At 39.7% G+C, this 17,860-nt stretch overlaps 1 protein-coding gene across 1 annotated transcript in view; it reads right to left on the reverse strand.

Annotated features, from left to right (window-relative positions):
- Adss (adenylosuccinate synthase) overlaps positions 1-16,242 on the reverse strand; it is a 30,600-nt gene extending 14,358 nt beyond the window's left edge. Inside the window, exons 1-4 of the mRNA XM_021198161.2 lie at positions 15,829-16,242; positions 5,045-5,147; positions 4,098-4,166; positions 2,621-2,671 (exon numbers count right to left, since the gene is read on the reverse strand). Of these exons, the coding sequence (XP_021053820.1) occupies positions 2,621-2,671; positions 4,098-4,166; positions 5,045-5,147; positions 15,829-16,011 (406 nt within the window). The 5' untranslated portion in view covers positions 16,012-16,242. The remainder of the gene's footprint in view (positions 1-2,620; positions 2,672-4,097; positions 4,167-5,044; positions 5,148-15,828) is intronic.
- Between the last annotated feature and the right edge of the window lie 1,618 nt (positions 16,243-17,860).

Genomic DNA, 17,860 nt, shown 5'->3' on the forward strand with positions numbered 1-17,860 from the left:
ACCTTTCACTAAAACTACATTCTAGTCTGTGTGCCTCTTTCCACTCTTGGACATGGATCAAAATTCTTTAATGCATCCAAAAATTTCTTGCCAAGACACAAACAAGTCACCACACCCTTGTCTGTGAAACTTAAGGTCTTTCTACTACTCTTCCTTGTACGGCAAACACCATTCTGCTCACGCCTGCAGTCCCTGTGCAGGGTGCCTCTTTCTATTTATAAATACACACTCACACTCCCCAACACACCCTGTGTAGCAGGACAATGTCAATTTGCTAGTTAATTTCTGAAGCAGCAAGTACTCAAATATTTACTGAATGACTACATAAGCAGCTTATATACTGGCAGGTCTAGAGTTTGGTTTCTGAACTTCTAACTAAAGTTTATCTACTTAACAGCTTTATAATTAACAGACCATAAAACTCACCAGTTATGCCGGGCGTGGTGGCGCATGCCTTTAATCCCAGCACTCGGGAGGCAGAGGCAGGCGGATTTCTGAGTTCGAGGCCAGCCTGGTCTACAGAGTGAGTTCCAGGACAGCCAGGACTACCCAGAGAAACCCTGTCTCGAAAAACCAAAAAAAAAGAAAAAAACCCCCAAAAAACTCACCAGTTTCAGGTATTACAATTCTATGGTTTTTGCATATTATGCCATTATTTCTTTCCACCAATTATATTATTTCAAAATAAATATATTGAAATATGCAAATGTTAAATAGAATGATAGAGTTTTTAGAATTAGGGGAAACATTTGTAAAAGAACAACTTATAAAACATTAAAAGATGCTGGGCGGTGATGGCGCATGCCTTTAATCCCAGCACCTGGGAGGCAGGAGCAGGCAGATTTCTGAGTTGGAGGCCAGCCTGGTCTACAGAGTGAGTTCCAGGACAGCCAAGGCCACACAGAGAAACCCTGTCTCGGAAAAAAAAAAAAAATCAAACAAACAAAAAAGTATTTTAAATGTTGTATCTAGTCATACTAATAGCTATTGAAGTCTCCAGTACAGAAAAAAAATAAGCAATCAGCTTCAAAAACAAACCATACATGATATACTATTGATATGAAAAGGTTTCACAAAATTAGCACAAATTTGCTCTTTGCAGATTTTATAGATTAAGAAGTCCTGTGATGGTTTCCTTAATTTGACCCAGGGAGTAGCACTATTAGAGGGTGTGGCCCTGTTGGAGTAGGCGTGTAATAGTGGGTGTGGGCTTTAAGATCCTCATCCTGGCTGCCTAGAAGTCAGTCTTCTCCTAGAGGCCTTCAGATGAGATGCAGAACTTTCAGCTCCTCCTGCACCATGCCTGCCTAGACACTTCTAAGCTCCCTTGATGATAATGGACTGAACCTCTGAACCTGTAAGCCAGCCCCAATTAAATGTTGTCTTTATAAGAGTTGCCTTGGTCACGGTGTCTGTCCACAACAGTAAAACCCTAAGACAAGTCCCTACTGAACAATATAATGGGAAAGTCAGCATTTTTCATATAAACTATGTAAATTCAATATAGTTTTCCTCAAAAAGTTATTTTACTTGTACTTTATTAATGTTTGTGTAATGTACATGTATGGGCATATATGCCAAGGAATTCAGGTCATACGTTTACAAGGCAAGCACACTACTGGCTGAACTATCTTGCCATTATTTTACTGAGTTACTGAGGTGATGTACAAGGCTCAAATCTGAAGCTGTTACATAGCCACACTGTTATTTGATTTCCATTTTGGTTAAGACCTTTTTAAAAAAGAACAAAGAGCTAAACGGTAGTGGCACAAGCCTTTAATCCCAGCACTCAGGAGGCAGAGGCAGGTGGATCTCTGAGTTCCAGCCTGGTCTACAGAGTTGAGTTCCAAGACAGCCAGGGTTACAAAAAACAAAAACAAACAAACAAACAAACAAAACAACCTGTCTTGAAACAACATAAACCATAAATAAATAAAATGAGAGGGGAAGATGGAGACAGAGAGATTCAGGGGGAGGTGAGGGAAGGAACATATACCTTTTAATAGTTTCAGGTCCATAACAAAGTTCTCTATTGGTCTAAATCTCCTACTGCTCTTTTTAGGTAATCATCTTGTAAACACGTCACTGCTAACTAATCCTATTGGTTCAGGAATGATAACCAAGAAGAAAACACCAATCTTACTGGTGATAGCTGAAATTAATTTTACTATCTAGTTCTAATTCATGGAGAAAACTAGTGTGAATTAAGAGAGGTAATTTATCACTGTGCAGACAGTTGTTCTAAAGACTGAATTCAGCACATCTGCAGACAGTCATTCTAAAGACTTGCCACAGGGCAAATGCATTCTTACAGGAATGTCAACACATACAAATAAATGCTTTGTATTTATTATTTATATGATTTATTCTTTAATGACTAAAGACATTACAAAATACTGATTCTGCTACTCATCTGCTTAACTATGCTTGTCTTCAGAAATAGGTCTATTTCAATCTAGTTCTTGTCAAAACAAAACAAAGGAAAAAAAAATCAAGATCTTACTATTTTAACTTCAACTATAATCCTTAAACAAACAGAAATAATTTATCATTACTAAATGCTTTCTCTTGATACATTTGACTAAGAGGCAGTTATAAATAAATACAAATGGCCTCCTACCAATATGAGCTCTGTCCGATATGATAAGCCTTTTCTCCCAGCCATCAAGACCTAGGAAAAAAAAGATATACTTTATCAAACATTTTGTGTAACAATTTTTAAGACTTACTTTTTTTAGGAACAGAATGTCTACAAGTGTTTTTACTAAAGCAATCATGTTTGCATTGCTTCTTCTGCGTGGGAAGCACTGGGCTTATCAAGTTTGTCACTGGTCAATGTACAACCTCATTCATACTCTTATCTCCAAATATTTTGTTCTAAATAGTTCCTGTTTCAAGTCACATTCACATAAAATATTCCTAAGAACCCAAAAAAAAAGAAAACAGCAGGAAAATATTTTCTGGACTAGGTGTGGGGATCAGGTATATAGCATGGGGGAAATTCAAGAGAAGGAAGTTGGTTTTAGTAATGCCACCCTTCACAAAAGAGTTATAAAGAAATATGACTAGACAAAATAATGAAACTTAATATTTCTCCACAGTATTATAGATGACTACATTTAGTATATCTTAGTAATGAGATAGATGCATCTCCCCATGTAACTATAAGAGATCAAGGCCAGGGGCTGTGAGCTTTCACACCTAGGTCTCATCACCCAATAAATTAGGGGGAGATTAGAGATGAGGACATGGGTAAAAAATGAGAAGGGAAGTTGGGAGGGTGGGCAACAGAGACAGAGGGGGGCCAGAGTGTCTTAGTCAAGAACATTACTGTCAAGAACACTTAAGGATGGATTATTTTAAACCCAACACAACTCAAACAAGATAACATTTTAAATGTGAGCCCATCTTGAGGGAAACTGTATTAAGAATTAAGAATGTCCCTTAACTGGGTATTACTTTCCTTGTAAATTCCCTCCCACCCTAACGAGTATCCACAGCTGACAGTTAAGGCAAGACTCAAGGGTGTTTCTTTTCAGTCAGTGCATGATCCCTTGCTTTGGGGAAAAAAATCCTTTCAAGGATGTAGCAGTATAGTCCAGAAGAAGTTCCAGCAATGTGCAAAAAAAACTCCAAGAGCTGGTAGTAGGCACACTGTCAGAGCTACCTCGAGATGAAGTGCGTAAGTAATGAACACATCAAGGACATGGTACCTTCACAAAGATCTATGAGGATGTTATCCTTGACTAGAAATAGTAACTTTGAGTGAAATTTAAACTCATAAAAATGTGTACTCTAGGTGCTGGAGAGGTGGCTCAGAGGTTAAGAGCACTGGCTGTTCTTCCAGAGGTCCTGAGTTCAATTCCCAGCAACCACATGGTGGCTCCCAACCAACTGTAATGGGATCTGATGCCCTCTTCTGGTGTCTGAAGACAGCAACAGTACTCCCATACATTAAAAAAAATAAATAAATCTTAAAAAAAAAATGTGTACTCTAATCTGAAAATTCTAAGTACAGGACAAATAGTCTATCCAGCATGAGATCTTACTGAAACTGTATAAAATAACACATTACAGTTAGATCCATTCATTCATACCTTTCCCCTTTCGAACATTTTTCTCTGCTTCTTCAAACAATCCAGGAAGATGAATTACCACTCCATTTCCTAAAAGAAACAAACAATCCTCCACCTTAAACACCTGTAATTATAATATAGATACACACATAAATGTTAAAATGTAGATATCTATAATAACTACTTTGACTAGAACAAGTTACATTCATTATTAATAAAACACCATATCTTATTAAAAAATTCCCACAGAAAATACTCAAAGTATACACACACACACACACACACACACACACACACATGTGATAGGGGATATAAAACACTAAAATTATGTTCAAAACTACTTGGAATTTCTTTGTGACAAATAAATCATGTTCTGAAAGAAGCTAAGGGTACAGCCAGATCACCACCTACACCAATGTCTTTCAGAACCACACTCTACTAGTGATCACAAAATTAATTAATTTGGTGTGACATGAACATTTTTAAACAACAGAATATAAATCATCAGACTGTAAGGGTTTAGAATGAAATATTTCTTATAAAGAGTCAGAGTTGAAAGTCTTTGGAAAAGCCGGGCGTGGTGGCACACGCCTTTAATCCCAGCACTCGGGAGGCAGAGGCAGGCGGATTTCTGAGTTCGAGGCCAGCCTGGTCTACAAAGTGAGTTCAGGACAGCCAGAGCTATACAGAGAAACCCTGTCTCGAGAAAAAAAAAAAAAAAAAAAGTCTTTGGAAAAATCATTGATGACAAGAACTTCTCTATGGAATCTATAGAATAAAGGCTATGATGCACACAGGTGCCTGCAAAGTAAACACCCTGAGAACCACCTCTGCAAGACCCAAGAGTGAGAAGCAGCTTGGCAGGTCTGTCCTATATGGTATCACAGCCAAAAGTCGTGAGGCATCAAGGAACCATCTAGTCAGTGAAACTTATTGCTGCCCCCAATAAGTTCAGTTTAAACACTTACCAATAAAGGCAGTAACATTTGGGTTAATTATTCCACTAGGTAAAAGATGAAAGTCATATTCCACAGAATCTACAACAACTGTGTGGCCAGCGTTATTCCCTCCCTGAAACAGAATAAAGAGGATATTGAGCTTGAGAATACATTCTTTCTAAAAGTGAAATACACACACACACACACACACACACACACACACGCCAAAAAACCTATATTTGTGTTTTTCTTTCAGCACTACAGTATACTTGAGTGACTGCTGCCAAAGGATCAAGAAATTTGTGAATTCAAAGTCACATTTATTTTTAAGAGAGAACAGGTAGGAAAGGCAAAACTAATTTAGTTTTTAAACTGACTTTGGTCCTATATAGGCCATGTATCAATTAATTATTCATGATTCTTCACACACACACGCACACGCACACACACACACACACATCTACAGTGAGAGACAGTTATTCTAAATTGATATACATACTCGGGTTATCCCCATTGCTCTCTGCCATATGTCAAGCGACTCTGGATCTGGAATGTGTATTCTTGGATGGATTTAAACTAGGACGTGTGCCTATTAGTTCCCAGTACTGGCTGTCCTAATAAGACTCCAGTTTACAAATCAATCTTAAGCATTTAGTTAGTGACAGATCCTTACAACCTTCTTTTTCTAAATGACATTAGATCAAAAAACATTAATGCTTAGAATTATAGTCGAAAGCCATGGCTATATGGTCAATCAACAGTAACAAGTCAAATATTAAATTTCAAAAACTAGATATTAAAGACAATATTAAATGACCATATACTTTTCCCAATTTAAATTAAAAAACAAGGAATGAAATACAAAGCAACTGATTTGCTTATACAACAAACTCTTTGAAGAGTGAACAGCAAGAGAGAATACAATAGATAACGGCACATTGTGTAGCATTTTAAAACACACACACACAACAAATTTGTCAAGTCTTTCTCATATGCTTACCACTTGGCATCAGTTACAAGTTTTTAGTATCCTTCTGAAGAAACTTTTTGCATAAAAATACATATTTATTTTCTGTTTTGTCACAATGTGAGGACTCAACCTTAAAGTCTCCACAGGAGGCCACAGGCACACTTTCTTCTTTTGAAATGTGTTTAGTATTGCACACTCACTGAACAAAGTAGTGAGTCTCAAGCATATCATGTATTATGTATTTGACTATATTCATTCCCTTTATTTTCTCCTCCCCTCTCAGTTCCTTTTTCCAAGTTATCAACTCTTATTTTTCTCTTATATGTAAGACAACTGTATATGCAAATTATGCCATTTTGTTCTTTATTAATAAAATATCATCTGTTGACAGATAACTAGATTTGTTTAATGTTAACGACCATTCCATAAATTGCAAATAAAACCACTTCATTCTTTTACATCTGTACATACAATAATTAAACTAGTCCCATAGAGAAATGCATTTGAGTTTCCAGTTTTCTGTCATTAAAAGGCCAATCAGCCTTTCTTAAAAAAAAAAATCACACATTTTGTGCTTCAAAATAACGTCTCAATTTTTCAAGAAAACTCTCTTAAAATATGAAGCACTTTAAAATTTCTAAGTCCAAGAAAATGCTAATTTGTCATTACTAAAATTGTTTATTTCTAAATTATTAAATTTAATAAGTATTTACATGTTCAATGTATTGATAACTTTGAGAAAAGCCATCAGTTATTTACTCTAGGTTGAATATTCATTCTTAATCCCAAAAGCCTCCAAACCTGAAACTCTGTGTGCTGACAAGACACCGGTAGTGGAAAATTCCATACCATGAAGCTTCCATCTCATACACCAATTAAAAGCCTGAAATCTCAAACAGCCTAGGCCACAAACACTGTGGATGCGGCATACTTAAGTTTAAAAACCCAGCCATTAAGGGTAAAGTGAATTATGTTCTCAATACCTCTTAACCAAACTACTTACGTTAAAAGGAGATAGGAGCCGGGCTGTGGTGGCGCACGCCTTTAATCCCAGCACTTAGGAGGCAGAGGCAGGCGGATTTCTGAGTTCAAAGCCAGCCTGGTCTCTACAGAGTGAGTTCTAGGACAGTCGGGGCTACACGGAGAAACCCTGTCTTGAAAAAACAACAACAACAACAACAACAACAACAACAAAAAAAAAAAACCAAAAAACAAAACAACAAAAAGAAAGAAAAAGGAGATAGGAGCTACCCCAGGCAGGAAAACCTTTCTACTTTAATGTCCTTCCAGAAACTAAATGTCACTCATCTGTAGTTTCCTTTTCCTCTTCATGTTTTGTTGCCTAAGAAAATGCATTTGCTGAATCCTGAAAACTTAAGTGGTTTAAATTTATTTTCACCATTTACAGCAGATTACTGGGCATCAAAGATCCATTGCACTTATGAACAAACAGCCTTATTTTCAAGTTCTGTATAATTTTGCAAAACTGTACAATGAGTGGGTGCAAGTCTTTTTCAATTTGGGAGAAAAATGTTTACATATGTAAAAAAAATTCATATATTGGTGGTGCACCCCTGCAATCTCAGCTATTGGGAGGTAGAGGCAGGAAGACCAAGAATTCAAGTCACCCTCAGCTACAGCAGTGAGGTCAGTCTGGGCTGCATAAGACCCCATCTCAAAAGTACCCCACTCAGCCCATGATTTGTTTAAAGGCTGCATTTTTATAATTATTACCTAAGAATGCTCACGCTATGTAACAAACGCCTATTCTCTCAGCTACTATTTACTATGACAGGTAATAGTGATAACAACAGCCACACTTAAGAGTTGAAATCTGGCATGAATATTTTTTAAAGGCAGATGGTTATGAAGAATAATTTCAGGGAGATAAATTAGCCTTCTCCCTAAGCTCATCCAAGTTAATACATAGTTTGGGCTGGTAAAGTTCAATTATAAAAGACTAGAAATACCATTTTGCTGCAAAGTTTGATCACTAAAATACTAACTTCCATTTTTAAATAACCAGTTCAGTTTAAATTATTTAAATTTAGTGAATGCAGGAATATGGTGAAAATATCAGGAATAATCTTGAATTTCCTTATTGAGTTGAGATATGAAAAATTAATCTTAAAACAGTGAGATGAGCTTGGAGGATGCTACATATAAGAAGTTTCTTAATGAGGTAATCTGTAAATTAAGTTGTAGTACATGGCCATATTCATAAAATACAACAGATAAAAATTCAGATTTGAAGTGCCTGTTTGGACACTAGCCTAAAATATGTATAGATTGCAAAATGTAAAATTATCTCGAGAGATCAGGCAACTGTCCTCAAACACAGATACTGACCCAATGAGAGGACACATACATTAGCAGATAGCAAAACAAAGAGGTTCTAAATGGGAGTACCACAGTCCATGACCTCAACTACCCACCTATAAACTATCAGAGGAGATGGAGCCACTCCCAACACAACTCCATTGCTACATGCCCAGATGAGCCTCAGATGGCCTCACTTTTAACCTAAATTTAGTCTGAAACACAGAAACGTGTCTATGGCCATACCAGCCTGAACATGCCCTTTCTTGTCTGAAACATATGCTCCTTCCAAAAAATAAACAAAAAAAAGTATAACTCCCAAACACCTTACTATATATTATATGGAAAGTTTTTTGGGAAATCCTAAATTTGAATGCCTTACACAATACTTTTACAGTATATATCAAGAATAAATGCAAGTTAACTGCACAAAAATGAACAATAAATACATGAATGAAAACTGGAGAACCTTACATCACAAAACCTTCTCACATGGTATATATCCCCTAATGGGTACTTGGTAACAGTTTTCTTTGACTGTAACTTTTACATTAAGATTAAGTATCTAGAGGCTGGTATGTGGTGTGAATGAGAATGACTCCCATGGACTCATATATTTGAATATTTGGTACCCAGTTAATGGAACTGTTTGGGAAGGATTAGGAGGTGTGTGTGGCCTTGTTGGAGGAGTTCTGTCACTGGCAAAGAAAGACTAGTGATTCCCATGACACTTTGCCTCATGGTTGAGGATCAACTGTGAACTTTCAGCTGGCCCTTCACTCTGCCATCATGGACCCTAACCCTTGAAACCATGATAAACAAATTAAGCATTTTCTTTTTTAAGTTGCTTTGGTCATGATGTGGTTCTGGCAACAGAAAAGTAATAAAGACAGAAAATGGTACCAGGGAGTAGACTATTATGACAGGCCTGATCATGTGGTTTTTTGGAAAAATGTGGAAGATTTTGAGACTTTGGACTAGGCAAATAGTTGAACCATGTGAGCAGAGTTTATTGGGCCATCTTAGTAGGACCTTGGAAGAGAACACTGCTGAGAGCTATGCAGGCTGTGTGTAGAGGCCCAGCTCAAAAGGCTCCAGAGGCAAATAGCAACTGGGTTAGAGAACATTTTTGGGAAATTTTGGCAAAGAACGTGGCTGCTTTTGCCCTTGTCCAAAATTGTTGCCTGAGGCTAAATTGAAAAGTAATGGACTCTGAAGCCATGAACCAAACTAAATGCTTTCTCTTGAAAATTTACTTAGTCATGGTGTTTTATCATAGCAATAATTAAAAAAAAAAAAAAGTAAGGCATATGGAGAGAGGGGTTAGAAGTTGAGAGTACTTATTCCTGCAGTTCAGTTTAATTCTTAGTACCCATGTGGCAGCTCACAACCATATAGACCTCTAGTTTTAAGTAATCCAATGCCTTTTTCTGACCTTCAGACCTTCACAGGTACCAGTCACAGGTGGTACACAACCATACAAGCAGACAAAACACTTACATTCTTAAACAAGCAGAAAAAGGATAAATATGGCAGAGGCAGGCGGATTTCTGAGTTCAAGGCCAGCCTGGTCTACAAAGTGAGTTCCAGGACAGCCAGGGCTATACAGAGAAACCCTGTCTCGAAAAACCAAAAAAACAACAAAAAAACAAAAACAAAAAACAAAAAAACAAAAAGAACAAAAACAAACAAAACAAAACAAAAACAAGAGTTTACATTAAGCTTCTTAATAACTTGGGTATGACATCACAGAGCTTTGGAATAACATTATAATAAAAACAAACAAACCCAAAACAACAACAACAACAAAGCTCACCTAGAACAAACAGCAAGGTTTATGAATCCTTTTTGGCCTTTAAATAACTATATTGTAGATATAAAGTTTTCTCAACCTACTTTTAATAAGGGCCCAACCTCCCCTCTAGCCCACTACTCACCAGAGGTAGTGGAAAAGAAGGTTATTAGGATTTGGGGGACCTGTTTATAAATAAATTCCTTGGGGCAATTCCAATCTTTGTTGTTCTCAGTCTAGTCCACTAGCAAACACCAACACACGAATCAGCAGCTGTAGTTCAATCCATAAGAAACTGTAAGGTTCGCCAACCAGCCCAAGTCTGCTACAGCAGCAAGAAGCTGTGGGAACCTCATGAGTAGTTCTCTCTATGACATCACCATAAGCAAAGCTCAACAACACAACGTAAGGTGAACCAATATATGCAAGCTGTCATCAAAGAAGACTAGCTAGGCTGAGCAAAGCGAATCAGCATCTGTCGGGTCATATTTATATTCCTCCTAAATATCATGAGTCCTTTCACTTGTCTGCTTAAGCAAACAGAAAAAAGAAAATCCATTCACCTGTGTCTGCTTCAGGAAAACGTTCTATTCACCTGTGTGCCCCAATGAAACATCACTTGACATAACTGACTTTCCAAAGAAACTAGAACTTTCCATTTCTATAGAGCTAATTTCCACTGTCTGTTTTAGCTCTAGAATTGTAATAATAAGAAAATAATTTGGTTCCAAAGATTGATTGATCCAGAAAAGTATATTTATGAACAAGGACAATCCCAAATTTCCTAGATGTTTCTTCTATCTTGTATTTCCATATGAAATTAACTCCAAGTCAGCTAAGAGTATGTTCAGCTACCCCTCTTTTCCCTTAATTGCAATAAACTTGCCCCTGGTCACAGTGATTGATCCAGACAAGCACAGTAATCCAATCTGAGCCAATCAGACTCAGAAACCCAAGATTTAAAGTGCTATACTATGAATGCTGCCAAGAGAGATCCCAAAGCAGCCCTGGTCACTCTCCTCGACCACCAGACAAATCCTCACATTTCTTGTTTCAGTTTCTTTCCCTTCTCTCTAACACAGAATGCACACAATTCAGGAAACAAGCAACTGCATACAGTAAGTATACGCCCTTGCTCTTGGAATTTACTTCTTGATCTAGTGATAACATTATGAGATTAAATGCTGAATTTTAATAACATTTCTATGGTGCCCAGGACAATACTTTAAAGAATGGCACTGCAGGATACAGGGATGCAATAACAATTCTTAGTCTTCTTGCAATTGTTCTCAGACTTTTCTAACTGAATCTAAAGACAAATGCTTTGGATATTTTTTTTTTCTTTCTGTGCTCTTCAAAACCAAAAGCCACCAAGCCCAATTCTACAGTAGAAGTTCAGATCAAATATTGTTGATGTCTAAGTTTCTAATTTCGAAGTTTTAAAGAAGTTTAAAAGGTGTAGGGCAGAGGGAGTTAAAGGAAATGAAATCAGTCTGCAATCAGAATGAGTCTATTCTTAGTTTAGTTTGCTTATAGGCCTTTCTGTTCTTTCAAATTATTTCCCTCTTTTTAAACACTTAAAGTGAGTTCCTGCTGTGAGAGAGATGAAGGCAACCTCTTTTGTGTAAAGAGCACAAAACAACGGTGTCTTCTTTTACAACAGCAAAAGCTGTCAAGGGCTAACAACTTCATACACAAATCCCAGAAGCACTTCTCAGACCCCGTAGGACTCTAAGTGGTGTCTGACTGAATACACAGACTCTACTATAATCAACAGAGCTCAGAATGAATCAAACAGTGGGGTTCCCACTATAGATCAGAGCAAAAGTCACGATGTTTCAGACCCCACTGAACTATCTCAGAAACCCAAAAAGGATGCTATTTCTCATTACACTGACCTACAGCCTGGTCCACAGAGCAAGTTCCAGGACAGCCAAAGATACACAGAGAGAAACCCTGTCTTGAAAAACCAAAAAGAGGGTAGGGGGAAAGAAACTGGCAATTTGAGTTAATGCTTACTGACTCCTCACTTTTCCAGAAAACCATTTCACCAAATCTAATGCACATGTCAACCCATAACAATAACCACCTTTTAAGCACTAGTTTCAATTAGCTGTGACTCCAAAGTTGACTATTTTAAATTACTACTAGTACACTGATTGAACTATTCAACATAACCAGACATACTCCATAGGAAAATACATAAAGGCATCTGCACACTTTTTAGGAAAGATGTACAAGACAAGCTTTGGAAGATTAAAAACATCTACTTGGCCTTTCACCGTTATGGCTGCTTTCAGTTTCAAACACACAGATGTGGAAAGGACGAGCCTCAGGGTTTGTTTCCTCCCTGAAATTTCCATTATGAAACAACTCTCGATGAAAGCAGCACTCGTCCTTGCCTTGAAGGATCATAGTAAAGTTTTGGACCCTAAGTATCAAATTCCAGTACCAAGTTTTACCTGAACACGGGCAAACCATGTCTACCATGGTAACCAAGATCAACACCCTTGCTTTCTCTAAGAACTAAATAAGACTGGCACCAACTACTACTCTCTACTCATCTCTGTAGTTTCTACTCAATAAAATACAGGAACAAAATATAGTCATTTATTGGGGGAAAGTAGGAACAGTAATTGGTTTCCTAGCAAGCTACTTCTGTGCCATCCTGTCTCCACACACTACCACCTTCCTCGGCCTTGCCCTGGCATAGCAGACTCCTAGACAAGGAGTTTCTTGTAGGCACGAGCTCACCCTCTCTGGCATTTCCACTGCAGAGCTAAGTGTTGTCCTGTAGGTAGAAAATAGGAGTTCCCTGTATGAATCATCAGTCTGCCAGTGCTCCTCTACTTATTCTTCTCCTTTCCATTAAAAAAAGAATGTTTATATTGACCTAAAACCAACAGCAGCACAGCAATAATGGCCATGCTTTGATTCAAGCCCTACACACTTATTTACCTACACATTTATAAATAACTGTCTATGATCCTGAAGCAAAAGACAGGTCTTCTGTGCTCCAACAGTGAAAACGCCATGAGTTTTACACCTATTTCTTCCCCAAAAGGGAGGAAATGCCCCATTTAAAAACATTTCAAGCTGTTTTCTAAGTAAGGGAATTATTTTGTGATTCTACTTGAAATACACACACTCTGGAGAAATGATATGTAAACTCTAACACAGGATACATTTTATTAATACAAACCTGCTTGAATATATACTTACTTAGCACATAGTGACTGTACAAATGGTTGACTCATTATGACACTTTAACACAGATGAATCATATACTTTGATCATATTCATCACTCTGTCCCAATCTCCTTCCTCTTCCCAGATAGTTCTTTCTTGTCTTTTTAAAATTTTCCCTTTGGATGAGGAAACATACTATATTTGTGTTTCTAAGTGTGTCTTAGCAAAATGTTCTAATTCCATCCATTTTCCTATAAGTGACATAATTTTTTCTTTATACCTAAAACCCAAATTATGAAATAAACTCAAACAATCCAAGCCCTAAATGTCTTTCCCACCATTGGCTTTCTCCACTTCAATGTTGAAACTAAGAGAACTTCATTAAGTAGATACTGAGTTACTAATGCTGGTCAAGTAAGTTAGTTACAAAAATGAATCATCACAAAAGAGAAATGCTACAGGGTCAATGGTGCCATTAAGAACTTGGGAGGTGGGCTGGTGAGATGGCTCTGCGGGTAAGAGCACCTGACTGCTCTTCCGAAGGTCCAGAGTTCAAATCCCAGCAACCACATGGTGGCTCATAACCATCCATAACAAGATCTGACGCCCTCTTCTGGAGTGTCTGAAGACAGCTACAGTATACTTACATATAATAAATAAATAAATCTTTAAAAAAAAAAAAAAAAAAGAACTTGGGAGGTGTCTCAAAAAAAAAAAAAAAAAAAAAAAAAAAAAACTTGGGGAGGTGTCAAAAAAAAAAAAAAAAAAAAAGATAAAGAACTTGGGAGGCAGTTCCAGGCCACCCAGGACTACAGAGTGAGTTCAAGGACAGCCACGGCTATACAGAGAAACCCTGTCTCAAAAAAAAGAAAGGAAGGAAGGAAGGAAGATGCTTAAGTCTATTCTTTACCTTCTTACAGCTAATGGGATTGGTAAAAATCCTAAAGCATACAAGAAAAAAAATGTAAGGACTATAAGTAGTAAGGAGTTTCTAAAAGTGAGAAGTCTGACCATTTACTTCTCTGCTAGCCTCCTCCTCAATCTTTCCTCTGGGGATTCCAGAGTCATCAGAACAGACTGATACATGACCTCCCTCAGAACACTCTCTTGGTAACATAGTAACACCGACAGTCTACAAACTGATTCTATAACTTTTTAAAGGTCTATTATTTTGAAACCCTTTTAGAGAAGTGCCACAATGGCTACAACTATACACTCCACGATGCAGCTGGACCTGTGCACATTTCCAAGTAGAAAAGCAAGCAGTCCTCAAGCCCATCCTTCTGCCCGCAAGAGTTTAGGCGCTTTGCTGAGTCTTCAGCCCAGCTACCAGATCGGATTTTAAAAGTGAAAGGTGAAGGCTGGGCTTTGGATGGCTTCCTGGGCGAGTCTGATTCCAGGCCAACACCTGTGAGAGCACCATTAAATATGCATGTTGTCAGACAGGCTGCTGGAAGAGAAAGAACCCCGTGAATGGAAGACTGGTGGTAAAGCGGTATTTGGAGCAATAGACAAAGTAGGGCTCTGCACAGTAAAAAGATGACCTAAGTCAACGCACCTGGCTTTTTACAGGCCTGTTTCTTCATATGATTCAATTTTAGGTAAAAAAGCTTTCCACGACTAGCCTAGACCACGAGGCACCCCTACACAAAACCATGTACCTTCAGGGAGAAGTAATTCTTACAACCTAAATATGCCACCATTAACTTCCAACACTGCACCTTGTTTTGAATGTGGGAACTGCTCATTTATTTTGAATTCTGAAACAGGGAAGATAGTTTTCTGGGAGCCTTTTTTACAAAGGCCTACCCTCTAGGCTGCTTCAAAGCAAATGACTAATAAGAAACAAAACAAAACAAAACAAAACAAAAAACCCTAACACTAAAACCCACGTGTCTCCGGGTAGGAAACACTGGATTTCCTGAAAGTCAACTTTTTATATTACCGAAGCATTGTAAATATTTCTAAATATCCGACTTGAAATCTCCGTATCTACTTGCCTCACACTCACTTTTCAACTTACTGGGGATTCCTTAAGGACCGATGAGTAATAAAAACAGGTCTCCCCTTAATAGTAATCTATGAGATACGAGTTAAAAACAAACAAACAAAAGCACCGGAGGGCCCCAGTCTCATCGCCCCGCAGCGGATTCTGCTAATCAACAAAGTGGACCGATGGAGGCGAGGTTCTGTGTGCCTAAGCCTGCAGGCAATGCAGCGCTGAGTCTCGATTTCAGGGAAATTGGGGAAAAGGACCCTTCCTAGTCCGCGCCGGCGGGTGGGCCTGGCCGGGTCCAGCCAGAGTCCCGAGCAGGCCTAGGGCGGAAGCTCCCTTAACTCTGCCCGCGGCGCACCGCCAGCCCAGTCCCCAGACCTCGAAATGCAGCTCCAACATCGCGCATCTTCCAGGTTCCTCCAGAGTCACCCGGAGCGTCACCCGAGACTCCAGGGCAGGGGTTCCCCGCAGCTCCCAGCCCGAGGGGCGCACCTCAAGGTGACACCTCACCGCGCCGGCCGTCTCAGAAAGGGCCCGGCTTCCCTCACCTGGCAGCGGCACACGATGTCGGCGTCCTGCGCCAGTAGATCCACTACCTTTCCTTTGCCCTCGTCGCCCCACTGCGCTCCCAGCACCACAGTCACCCGGTTCCCTCCCGACCGCGCCCTGGGGCGGCCGCAGTCGCCGTTGGGCAGGGAGGTGGCCGCCGGGCTGCTCTCGGAGATCGACATGGCTCCCGGCCGGGCAGAAGAGCCTTAAGGAGACCGGGCAGGAGAACAGAACGTGAACCCAACTGCTGCGCGGTCACCAGCCACATGCGGAGGAAGAAGGAGCCAGAGGCCGGCCCCGCCCCCGCCCGGAGGGCCGCCACCCTCCCTCCAGGCCCCGCCCCGCGCTCCGCCGCCCGCCCGCTCAGGGCGGGACCACTTGGCGCAGGCCGAAGCCTCCGCGCGGCCCGCAGGCGCCACGGCCTCAACTGCCGCCACCCCAGGGCGGAGGCCACACCCCATCCCCGGCCTGGCGCGCTGCTCCGGGGAGAACCGCGCGAGAGCGGAGGCCAGGAGGCGGGGCTAACGGAGAGTTCCGCCCTCTGTGCCCCGCCCACCAGTCTCTTTGGCCTTTCAAACTCGCGGCACGGAAGGGGGTGAGGGCCTTAAGGAGTGTGGAACTACAATTCCCAGCATGCAATGCTCTGTGAGCCCGCCAAGGCATGGCACGACTGTGTCTGGGTTGGCTGGTTTTGGTCTCTAAAAGCCAATTTGGTTTTCTGTGTTTAAACACTTGGGTATCTTAAAGAATGAAATACCCTTACAAAACTCAAACTGGGATTTAAAAATATGTGGAGGCTGGAGTGGAGCCGAATATATTTAGACCCGAAAAGGGACTAAAAGTGCAAACTCAAAAGCAGTAAAAATGAAATCTAGAGATAGTGTCCTAACATTTCTCATTTTTACAGTATCTGAGGCACAGAGGTGAGTCAATTGCCTACGTCATATCTGAATGCATCTGGGTTATTTGATTCCCACAACCTTAAAGTTTACCATATTTTGTAAAATACGTTCGTTCAACAAAACAATTTCTCTTCTTCTCCTCTCATTTTTTTCTGTTGAAGTGTTGGAAATCAAATTCAGAACCTTGTAATTTGACGCGAATACTGTACCACTGAGTTATTCCCCCCAGACCTTCGAGCTCATCAGTTGCTCTCATGAGTGTTAAAATGGTACTTTGGACAGTCTGCAGATTGAGTACACCTATGTGCTTCTCAGTGTTTCAATTGTGACTGATTCCAGAGTGTGTCTATTGTCTATCTAATGTGGTTTTTATCTATGTATTTATTTACTTATTTATATTATTTGTGTTTGTGAGGTCACATACTGTGTTGTGTGTTTGTCTGTCTAAAGGCCAGCAGAGGGCATCAGATCCCTGGGAGCTGGAGCAACAGGTGGTTGTGAGACATCTGAAAATACAGCTATTCTCAACCTATTTGTTAAGACCCCCTTAGGGAGTCAATCATCCTTATCACAGGGGTTGCATATCAGATGTCCTATCTGTTAGGTATTTACATTATGATTCACAACAATAGCAAAATTACAGTTATAAAATAGCAGCCAAGTAATTCTATAGTTGGGGGCTGGGACAACCACCACAACCTGAGGAACTGTATTAGAGGGTCACAGCATTAGGAAAGTTGAGAACCACTGAGACAACAGGTGCTAAAAAGGGACTCCAGATGCTTTGGAAGAACAGCAAGTGCTCCTAACTACTGAGCTGCCGCTCCAAGCCTGATCTAACGCTTTCACTGCAACCCAAACTAACTGTGACATTAAATTCTGGTAAAGAAAATAATTGCTTTGGAAGAAGACTAATAATAAAGAATGTAGTTCATTGCTTACTAGCACATGTAAGACCTAGGATTTAATACTCACCATTACAAACAAATCCATATGGCATAGAATCGTATCCTGTGTGTGTATACTGTCCTGATCTCCGAGCATCTATCAAGTCCAGTTTTACAGTGCACAGTTCTCCTACCCATATACTACCCAGACCAGTTTCTGCTTGGATTCTATGGTGGGCAGG

This window comes from Mus pahari, chromosome 5, assembly GCF_900095145.1.
Source record: "Mus pahari chromosome 5, PAHARI_EIJ_v1.1, whole genome shotgun sequence".
Taxonomy (NCBI): domain Eukaryota; kingdom Metazoa; phylum Chordata; class Mammalia; order Rodentia; family Muridae; genus Mus; species Mus pahari.